At 36.4% G+C, this 10,620-nt stretch overlaps 2 protein-coding genes across 3 annotated transcripts; both read left to right on the top strand.

Moving 5' to 3' along the window:
• Positions 1-170: 170 nt before the first annotated feature.
• LOC130714830 (60S ribosomal protein L7-1-like) lies at positions 171-3,096 on the top strand. The gene is made up of 6 exons (XM_057564789.1): positions 171-294; positions 398-598; positions 971-1,068; positions 1,150-1,287; positions 2,564-2,666; positions 2,761-3,096. The coding sequence occupies exons 2-6, from the start codon at positions 416-418 to the stop codon at positions 2,974-2,976; spliced, it is 738 nt and encodes a 245-aa protein (XP_057420772.1). The 5' UTR covers positions 171-294; positions 398-415; the 3' UTR covers positions 2,977-3,096.
• Positions 3,097-4,412: 1,316 nt separating this feature from the next.
• Positions 4,413-9,164, top strand: LOC130714081 (disease resistance protein RPV1-like). 2 transcript variants are annotated; one of them, XM_057563946.1, is made up of 4 exons: positions 4,413-4,918; positions 5,247-6,315; positions 6,462-6,770; positions 6,893-9,164. In XM_057563946.1, exons 1-4 carry the CDS (start codon positions 4,413-4,415, stop codon positions 8,918-8,920), a joined length of 3,912 nt encoding a protein of 1,303 aa, XP_057419929.1. In that variant the 3' UTR covers positions 8,921-9,164. The 2 variants fall into 2 exon arrangements, with proteins under 2 accessions (XP_057419929.1, XP_057419930.1); XM_057563947.1 differs by lacking the exon at positions 6,462-6,770.
• The last annotated feature ends 1,456 nt before the right edge of the window (positions 9,165-10,620 follow it).

Genomic DNA, 10,620 nt, shown 5'->3' with positions numbered 1-10,620 from the left:
TTGAGCCAACCGATCCAACCCACTCGTCAACATGCTGAGTTGGTTAAAATTCAGCTTGTACATACTCTACGTCAGACTGGCCCAACCCATTTTTGAAAGACAACTTTGGGCTGGGAAAAACACGGCCCAATCCAATTCCCGCGGGCGGGTTATAACAAGTAAACGGGTCATCGGGTAAGAAGAGAATCATTCAAATAAAACTCACTCGTTCACTCTCATCATCTCGCGTCTCTCTCTCCCAATCACCAAACCCTAATTCACTCAGCGCAGCGCCGCCGCAACGCCACCTCGCCGGTGAGTAACCACCGCTGCCTTCGTTTGTTCTCCACGGTTTTGAATCTATCACGTAGTGTTGTTAACTTTGTCGTCTCTCTCTTTACTCTTTCTTTCTATGCAGTTGTGAAGTGTAGAGAAGATGGCAGAAGAAGAAGCCCAAGCTCTCAACACTATTTCAGAGGTTACACTCAAGAAGAGGAAAAACAACGAAGCGTTGGCTTTGAGGAAAAAGGCACAGTTCCAGTATAAGAATTTTCAAATCAGAAACAACAACGACTCCATCAAAAAACCTGAGGATTTCATTTTTGAATATCGCAACCAGGTTACTCTCTTCCTATTATTTTCATCATATAATACTGCAATATTCAATTTCTAGAGTTGCAATTTTTTCACTTGTCTATGCCATCACTTTGTGTAATTGTTATCCATAAGCTAATTAGATAAACTTATTGAAATCAATTCAAAATATGTTGTTATAGACATGTATAATCTCTTATTCATAGGTTAATTTGTGCCGCTTATGAAAATAAACTCAAAACAGCTTATAGATAGGTTATAAGCTATTTACAGAAACTTTTCAAACACTTGCATGATCAATTTTGCTATAAGATAAGCTCTTCCAAACGGGACCTAAATGCATTCGATGGCTTCTATTATTATTATTTTTATTGATTATTTGTGCTTCCTTCTGTAGGAGCTGGACCTTATTAGAATGAAAAGAAGGGTCAAGAGGAATCCGTCAGAGCTATTGACCCCAAATTCCAAGCCCATAATAGTCATTCGGATACAGGGGTAGCTTTCTTTCTTTCTTCTCTCAGTTTGATATTTTGGTTTTGTGAGGAGTTATAACATCTTTCTTTGTCATTCTTTTAGGAAAAAGGACATGCATCCTGTAACCAGAAAGGCCTTGTTCAGCTTAGGGTTGAGGAAAATATTCAGTGCTGTTTTTGTGAAGCCAAGTGAGGGGATAATGGCCAAGCTGCAGAGAGTTGAACCATTTGTTACCTACGGGTAAGAGATTAATCTTCCTTGTTCTATATTTGATGTGTATGAGATGATTATGATATGATATGATATTGGATGCTAGTGGAAGGGTAGCTTTGTAGAACTTTCATGTATTTCTAGTTCAAAAGGAAGATGTATAGGTTACATACTTCTCTTATGTTGTGCTCTGCTGCAACTTCATTTATTACTGTAATCATTATGGAAGTTTGAGCTCTACCTCTCTCTCTATGTACATTTTGATTGGGAATTGTTCATGCAGTAATCCCTAGGAGGCCTAGCTAGAATACAATTTAGCCATAGAATACAAAATTAAGCATAATGCAACATTTCAAATCCATCATAAGTGGATATCTATCCATTCCTTATGGGGTTCCCTGATTATCGCCTTGATTGCTCGCTCCTTTACTTCCATAGTGATTCACTCCAACTAGGGGTGGAAATAGGCCGAGCCGAGCCAAGCTTTGTGCGGCCTAGGCCTGGCCTGCATTATTTTTTTGTGGCCCAAGCCTGGCCTGTGGCCTATCAATAGGCCAAATTTTATGGCTTGGCCTGGCCTTTTCTAAGGCCTGACATGGCCTACAAGCCTGCTTAAAAGCCTATTTAACAGACAATTTTATCAAAAGAAGGTTATTTGGCTGGCGGGCTAATAAGCCTTTTATATATTATTACACTTTCTTTTCAAATAAAAAAACCTGTATCATTGCATTTCAAAAACTACACCTGTATCATTGAATATGTCTGGAACATTTCTAATCTAGGTTAGGGTAGGGACTTAGGATTTTCTTTTATACTAAAGTATACATCAGTTTAAAAAAATCAAATAATATATTATTATATTATATTTATTTATATTATTAATAAAAATAATATATAAATAGGCCGGCCTGTTAGGCCAAATAGGCTTTTTTAATAGTTTGGGCCTAGCCTTTTTAGTTAAACAAGCTTTTAAAAAAGCCTAAGCCTGACCTTTTTAATAAACGAGCCGAGCCGAGCCGAGCCTCTAACGAGTCAAGCCATAGGCCCCTGACGAGCCGCCTGGCCTATTTCCACCCCTAACTCCAACGTTCAATATTTAGTCAATCAACATTTATTCGAATAAAGAGAGTCTATCAGCATTGTGTAATTCTCTGTGTTGTATTCCACATTGGGTGGAATGGCACTACCCTCTTGAACACCTTGTTTTTTCTAAATTTTTGTATCTTTATATATTTCATTCTTAAAAAATTGCATTTCACTTGCTGAGGATTGTTCTTAATTTTCTGAGAATCTGCTTCTTTTGAAGATATCCAAATCTTAAAAGCATAAAGGAGCTACTTTACAAGAAGGGACATGCGAAAATAGACAAGCGAAAAGTTCCTTTGACGGATAATAATATCATTGAGCAGGTAATATATTTTATTACAGGTTTCGTTCCTGGGTTTTTTTATCCCCAGACCCCATTAGATTGCATTTGTGATTTTTCGGATCTCTGCCATGCAGGAACTAGGCAAGTTTGGTATTGTGTGCATGGAAGACATGGTGCATGAAATTGAGAATACTGGTCCCCACTTCAAGGAAGTCGTCAGATTTATGTGGCCCTTTGATCTCAACAAACCATCAGATGGATTAAAAGGATCAAAAACCGCATACAAGGATGGTGGAGATGCAGGGAACCGTGAGGATTCCATCAACGAGCTAATCAATAAGATGAATTAATTGTCCTATGTAGTATTCATGTTTTGATGTTTATCATGTCCCTAATCCTAGGTGCATGTTCAGAGTTGTTACTGTAGTTTACCTGAAAAATTGAAATATCTACTTATCATTTTGCCTTCATTTACTGCCTTTACTTTCTTGTTTTCCCTCTGGGTTCAAATTAGGACCTCATTATTGACTTGAAAGAAGTTGCATGGTAAAGTGTTTTGCAGGACCTGAAATCATGCTCTTATGCTGTTTTATCCACATCACTTGAACTGTTTAGAATCTACCATGTATAATATAAACTCGAGCAGGAGTGAGTTCACTTTCAACACCCTCTTTCACGTTAAGCGACGCATCTTCTTTTTTAGTAGGCTTCTTGCAATTAGCAGTGACTTCCACGCTGTCACCGTTTCCTGGTTTTCCACTACTCTCATTGTATTGTTATGATTACAGTGTTTAACTTTCATCATCTCTTAAATCTCTTCATTTCAAATATAATCTTCATAGACACCGTCCCCTTATATAGAGGTTTCGCTGGGAGAGGGATAGGTATTTTTACTGAGTGGGTTATTTTTAGAGATATTAAAGGGATCATTTAGATTGAGGTTTGTTCACTATATCACAGTTAGAAAAGATAAAACAGAGGAGAGCAGGAGACAATGGTTATGTTGGGTGGGAGGGTGACGCACATGGGTCCATTAAATTTTTATCTTTTAATTTTTAGGCATTGGAATTTGGAGGGAGGGGCACACAGGGCTGTCCTCATTTTATTGTGTTTTAAATTTAAATCTTATCCTTATTTTATTTTTTAATTTCATTTGGTTTTATAACTTAGTTGTGATAAAAGTATAGCTACTCAAAACATGGTTTTGACTTTTTATCATTGAAATGAAAGTGCACATTTTCTTTACCTCAATATTTTTCATATAGCTGAAGTTAATGTTGTAAGAATTTCTTAAAAAAGTTAACCACCATGCGGGAAGCGTGGTACAAGGAAAGGGACTAAGAACAAAGCAATTTCACTCAAGAAACAAGCTGATGTCCAGACATGACTTAAATTTGTTTTCCCAATCTATTTATCATTAGGATTTGTCAATTGATTCTCGACAAATCAACAACAAAAAGTAAGAGAGTCACTCTAAAACATAAAATAAGTCATTACAATCATTAAATTTAATTATCATAATCACTTTACCACATACACTTTAGACTTTAGAGCAGAACCCTTGCGGAAATTAATGTTGTAAGAATTTCTTCAAAAAGTTAACCACCAGCAGGAAGCGTGGTACAATGAAAGGGAAAAACTGTTCAGTATGGTAAAGAATAATAGATGAGTGGTCAATATCTAAAGGGAGCTGAAGGATAGGAACTTATTCTTGTTTTTTTGAAACTCACTTGTTCTTGTTAATTGCAAAAAGCAGATCAAGGAAAGACATTTTGATTCCAATCCAATGTCTGCGAGCTCTTCTTCTTCTTCTGCTGCTGCTGCTGTTATGGCTCCTCCTTCTCCTCCACCAAAGTATGATGTGTTTGTGAGCTTTAGAGGGGAAGATACGCGTGACAACTTCACTAGTCATTTCTATGCTGAACTTAGCAGAAAAAATATCCAAGCCTTCATAGATAATAGACTAGGCAGAGGTGATGAGATCTCACCAGCACTCCACACAGCAATTGAAGATTCCATGATTTATGTCATCGTTTTCTCGGAACACTATGCTTCTTCCTCGTGGTGTTTGGATGAACTTGCCAGGATACTCGAGTGCAGGAAGAGATATGGAAGGGAGGTGATACCGGTTTTCTACAAGGTGAATCCATCAAGTGTTAGGCATCAGGAACAGAGTTATGCAGATGCTTTTGCTAAGCATGAACTGGGATTCAAGGATGAAGTCATTCGGAGGTGGAAGGCTGCTCTAGCAGAAGCAGCTGGAATTTCCGGCTGGGATTCAAACACCACCAGGTCAATAATGTTTTTTAATGTTATAATTAGACTTCATTTAACTTTTATACCTCTAAATTTTTTTAGCTAATTAAGTTCTAATACTGTTAAAATTAAGTAGGTAACTTTGATCCGATTTTGTCAAATTTCATAGACTTTAAATTCTTGAATATTTATTTTGTATTCAAATATTTTGTACGTTTTAGTTGTGGTCTTCATTTTACAAATCAAAAGCACCAAATGTGACACAATTATGTTGGCCTACCAAATGATGTTAGATTGTTGGTTCATATAAACCCCTATATAGAATGGAAGACTAATGCTTAGTTACTTTTATTATATGTTCCAGATCAGAATCCATGCTTATTGATCGTATTGTAGAAGATATTTTGAAAAAATTGAATCGTTCTGTCTCAAGTGAAACTCAAGGAATGGTTGGAATTGACAAGCATATTGCACAAATCCAGTCCTTGTTGCAGCTTCAGTCAGCAGCTGTTCGGATCATAGGAATTTGGGGCATGAGAGGAATAGGTAAAACTACACTGGTTGAGGCGTATCACAAACTGGGGACCCAATTCAGCTCTAGAAGCTTAACTGTGAATGCTCAACAAGAAATAGAAAGAGTTGGAACAAATGGTCTACGTCAAAAATACTTATCAGAGCTTTTAGATGAAGGAGGCAGCACGTCCAATGGATCAGGTTTTGCAGATGAAAGGCTCAAACAGGCAAAGGTTCTCCTTATTCTTGATGACGTGAAAAACTCGAGTCAAATTCAGGAATTAATTCGAGGACGTGGATACTTCAGTCAGGGAAGTAGAATCATTGTGACTAGCAGAGACAGGCAGGTGCTTCACAATGCTAGAGTTGATGAAATATATGAAGTCAAGGAGATGAGTTACAAAGATTCTCTACAACTATTTAGTTTACATGCCTTTAAACAAAAAAGTCCGGTGGGAGTTAATGCAGATTTGGCAGATAAGGTATTAGAATATGCTAAAGGTATCTCAATAGCTCTCAAAGTTTTAGGCTCACTGCTATATGGTAGAACAAGGAAAGTATGGGAAAGTCATTTGGAAAAGCTTCCCGATGACCAAATTTTCAGTGTGTTGAAATTAAGTTATGATGGGCTGGATGATGAACATAAGGACATATTTCTTGATATAGCTTGCTTCTATAGAGGACATTCGATGAATGTAGCAGTGGATTTGCTAGATGGTTGTGGTTTCTCTGCTGACATTGGAATTGATGTTCTCAAAGATAGGGGCCTCATATATATTTTGGAAGATCAAATCAGGCTGCATGATCTAATATGGGATATGGGAAAACAAATTGTTCGCCAACAATGTCTCAATGATCCTGGAAAACGCAGTCGTTTATGGAAACATAAAGAAGTTTATGATGTTTTAAGAAAGAACCAGGTATGTTATTCTGCACCTCAAGCCCCACTTGATAACGCTCATGGATTTACTCCTCTCAGACTACAAAGGACTGAGCAGTTACTAATTTTCCTATAACTACATGTTTTCATGATTATTTATCTTTAGTTCCTTGCGTTTACTTCCAGGGTACGGGTGCAATCCAGTGTATATCCACTGACCTGTACAAAATTAAAGAAGTTGAACTACAATATGAAATTTTCAAAAGCATGCCTAATCTGAGAATGCTATATTTCTATACTAAGGCATTTTGGTTTGGGAGAGGTCAATCAAATGTGATCCTTCCTACATATCTTGAAAGTCTTCCGGATGGTTTAAAAGTTCTTTATTGGGATAGATTTCCTCTAAGATCTTTGCCACTCAACTTTTGTTCAGAAAATCTTGTTAAACTTTATATGCATCATAGCCAGCTTAAACAACTTTGGAAGGACGATCAGGTGCTTCAAACTTTATGTTGTGTTCCTTTGTATAATAATAATAAACTCTTATTCATTATGCCATATATATAGGGTCAAGTTTACATTTTTTTTGTCACCTAATCATTTACTTTTTACATCAGGAATTACCGAATTTGAAAAGGCTCGATCTTAGTCATTCTTCAGACCTGATTCGAATACCAGGCCTTTCTTTGTTCCCAAATATTGAAGAAATAATTCTTAGTGATTGCAAAAGCTTGATTCAAGTTTACTCTTCAAGTTTCCTCAGCAAGCTCAAATGTTTATGGCTAATTGGTTGTGTTAAGCTTAGGAGTTTAAATGTTCCTAGCCGTATTCTATCAAGATCTTCTGGATCAGTGGGGCTCTATAACTGTTGCAAGCTCGAAACTTTTTCAATCAATAGAACCGAGGTGGTTGAATCAAGTGGTCATTCACATTTTGATGGACTCTTAGGAGCATTTGAAATTTATGATGATGCAAAAGGTGCCTCTAGCTATCAAGAGATGAACGGACTAGGTCTGGATGAAAAATATTCAACAAATCTTGAATGGTTTAGAAAAGGTAAGCCCTCACGAGTTTCCCATGAACTTTGTTGGTTAGATCTGGGTAGTTGTGAATCCCTTACAATGCTTCCAATTGACCTTTGTAAGTTGAAATTGCTAAGAAGACTCGATCTGAGTGGTTGCTCAAATTTGGAAAAATTCCCTGAAATTGTGGACACAATGGAAAATTTAGCTGTGCTTGTCTTAGACCAAACAGCAATACAAGAACTACCTTCATCCTTGGACCGTTTGGTGGGACTTGAAGAACTGAGCTTGCACAAATGTCGAAGGCTTGAGATTATACCCTCTTCGATTGGAAGACTAACCAAACTCTGCAAGTTAAACCTTACCTGCTGTGTATCACTTGAAACTTTTCCAAGCAGCATTTTCAAATTGAAGTTGACAGAACTTGATTTGTTTTGTTGCTCAAAGCTAAAGACCTTACCAAAGATCTTGGAGCCGGCAGAAAGCTTTGCTCACATTAACTTATCATATACATCAATTAAAGAACTTCCTTCATCATTGGATTTTTTGGTGGGTCTTCAAACCCTTTGTCTGGAAGAGTGTCGTAATCTGGAGTCACTTCCAAACATCATTGGTAATCTAAACATTCTCTCTGATCTTGACTGTACTAGCTGTTCTAATTTAACAGAAATCCCAAATGACATAGGTCGCTTGTTATCATTAAGGAAATTGTCACTATGTTATACCAGAATGGTGAATCTTCCGGAGAGTATTGCTCAACTTTCAAGCTTGGAATCACTTGATGTAAGAGATTGCAGAGAGCTTGAATGTATTCCACAACATCCACCATTTCTGATAATGTTATTGGCATTTCGTTGCCCATCCATTAGGAGAGTGCTGCCAAATTCAAGGGTTAAACCCTGGTCAGGTTCTAGAGAGGGTAGTGATGAACTAGATCCAAGTGCTTATAGTGATGTTGTGGCCGATGCCAGGGTTAGGATCATTGAGGATGCATATAGGTTTGTGTACTATTGCTTTCCAGGGAGTGAAGTTCCTGATTGGTTCCCTTATAGTTGCGAGGGAAATTCAGTAACCATGGATCAAGATTTTCAATATTGGTGCAATGATAATAGGCTCATTGGTTTTGCTATGTGTGTCGTTTTGCCAGTTGAAGATGTAAACTGCATATGTTATCTTAATGGTGACTTAAGATGCAGATTAACATTTGAATCTGATGGCAACACACACATCCTTCCCAACAATGTTCATCTACACAACTCTTTCTATCGGTGTTCTCATAGAATGTATAATGACATGCCAGATCACACATTCATAGGGAAATATTACTTCAGGGACTCTGCAGGCGTCGACATAGGGATCTCTTATGGCCTCCACTTCACTTTTGGAATCAGCCTTCCGTGGCTAGATTTTGAATCAAGCCTCGAGGTGAAAGAGTGCGGAATATGGCCTCTTTATCAAAGAACAAGGCATTTTTCGAATAAGCCAATTCATTTGGGACCCCACAGATCCACTTATACCAAAGAAAGAGATGATATTGGCAGCATAGTTGATTCTTCTAGCTTTCCAAGAGTTTCAAATAATGACTTTGAAGAACGTAAAGGGAAGAGGAAGTGTCTAGGGTGAAACATCTCTAGGAAAAATTGTAAATTTCTTGTCTGTTAAGTCAGGTTGTATCACAAATGTGGATTTTGTGGCTCTTACAATACTCAGGTAATCAAGTTAAGACATATTCCAGCTACTCTTAGTGTGCTTCTTCTGATAGGAGATAAACAGAGTTTGTAAATACTTGTGTAGTATTAGGAAGCATAGCAGATACAAAATGTGTAAATGTTTGTTGTATTTGGAATATTTGATTTTCTGTTTTCAATTGGTTAACATGTCTGGGAAGGCAAATCATGCTTTCCGGCAGCCAGACAAGAAAAATGAGAGAAGCAATTGAGCTCCATTAACTTGAGTTGAATGAAAACATAATCAAACACGCTTTTCAAAAATTTGAGCCCTCTAGTGTTAGATACGTATAATTCAATCTAAAGACCTGAAATTTCCACTCAACTCCATAATTGCAGGGTTTTTTTTGTCAAAATAATTGCAGCTTAACTTAATTCACCTTTCTCATAGGTGTGTCTCATATGAAAGCAATCTTCTCAAACAGAGTTGTTTTCTTTTTCTTTTTTCTTTTTCTTCCTTTATTCATGTAAAGTCAATTAGTGAATTAACTTATTTAGATAATGATTTGACCACCAATAAGTTGGCTGATGAGATAGCTTAGCACTTTAGATTGTTTCTTTCCAAAATTTTGTAAGCTTTTTCGCTATCAAAGCTTTTTTGATGAAATGAAATTAATGGCAAGTTTAAAGCACCCTATGTTGGGTCGTGTCAACAGCGTTTTTTGTTTTAATTTTTTATTTTACTATACTTATATTTAGATTAAGAATAAGCATGATGACTATAGCAAACTATGATACATCAACATATGACATATGACTTAAAAATGATGCATCAACATATGACTTAAATTTGTTTCCCCGATCTATCATCATTAGGATTTGTCATTGATTCTCATTCTTCATATTATAGTTGTTCACTCAAATGCTTTATTCGTTGGAGCCTTTCACATGTTTTCCCCATTGAGTACATTGCATGTTCATAATAAGAAGCAATGTTTGTTCTTTTAGTGGAGTGACCATTTACGACTTAGCTATCTATCGCCAATGCTAATATAAGTGGTTTAAACTCTAAAGTAATTTGATATTAAGACAAATAAAGTATATACTGATTGAGATAGTGGGAGTAGGGGTAGCATAAACAATTGTATTATATATATTATATATTTGTATAAAGGTAAAGTGATATAGTTTCAGATTGATCATTGAAGGATTGATGGATAAGAAATCTTCAACTAAAGTGGGTTTGAGACTAAAAAGGTTGAAACATAACCTTAGTGGATCCATTGTAGCAAAAGGACCTGTCGATATTTTAATGGCAAATGTGTGCCCTAGCTGTGTAAAACACACGCGTATGTAAAGGAGAAGATAAAGATGATAGTCATCTTTTTCTTTTATCTGTTTGATTACTTTCCAAATTAGAGCTAACCCCCAAGGTTTCGGTCATATATAAAAGTGAGTGTTGAAGTGTGTGTTTGAATTTTAGTTTATAAAATTAGAGTTTTTGGTCAGTGTGAATTTATTTGTTGTAATGTAATTAATATTTGGATACTTTTATTTCAAAAGTAAGTTTAATAAATTACTCTTTATTTAGATAATATTAGTTAAAAACACTTTTAAATGTGTGTAATTATAAAAGGGGGAAAAAGAATGAAAGTC

This window comes from Lotus japonicus, chromosome 4 (assembly GCF_012489685.1).
Source record: "Lotus japonicus ecotype B-129 chromosome 4, LjGifu_v1.2".
In the NCBI taxonomy this organism is placed as follows: Eukaryota; Viridiplantae; Streptophyta; class Magnoliopsida; order Fabales; family Fabaceae; genus Lotus; species Lotus japonicus.
The sequence above is the reverse complement of the archived record's forward strand: the minus strand, read 5'-3'. Positions and strand labels throughout refer to the sequence as shown.

Coding starts and splice junctions, on each gene's coding strand:
- LOC130714830 (XM_057564789.1), top strand. CDS start 416: ATGGCAGAAGAAGAAGCCCAAGCTCTCAACACTATTTCAGAGGTTACA. Junction 1,069..1,149: donor ATAGTCATTCGGATACAGGG/GTAGCTTTCTTT, acceptor TCATTCTTTTAG/GAAAAAGGACATGCATCCTG. Junction 2,667..2,760: donor ATAATAATATCATTGAGCAG/GTAATATATTTT, acceptor TCTGCCATGCAG/GAACTAGGCAAGTTTGGTAT.
- LOC130714081 (XM_057563946.1), top strand. CDS start 4,413: ATGTCTGCGAGCTCTTCTTCTTCTTCTGCTGCTGCTGCTGTTATGGCT. Junction 4,919..5,246: donor TGGGATTCAAACACCACCAG/GTCAATAATGTT, acceptor TATATGTTCCAG/ATCAGAATCCATGCTTATTG. Junction 6,316..6,461: donor ATGTTTTAAGAAAGAACCAG/GTATGTTATTCT, acceptor GTTTACTTCCAG/GGTACGGGTGCAATCCAGTG.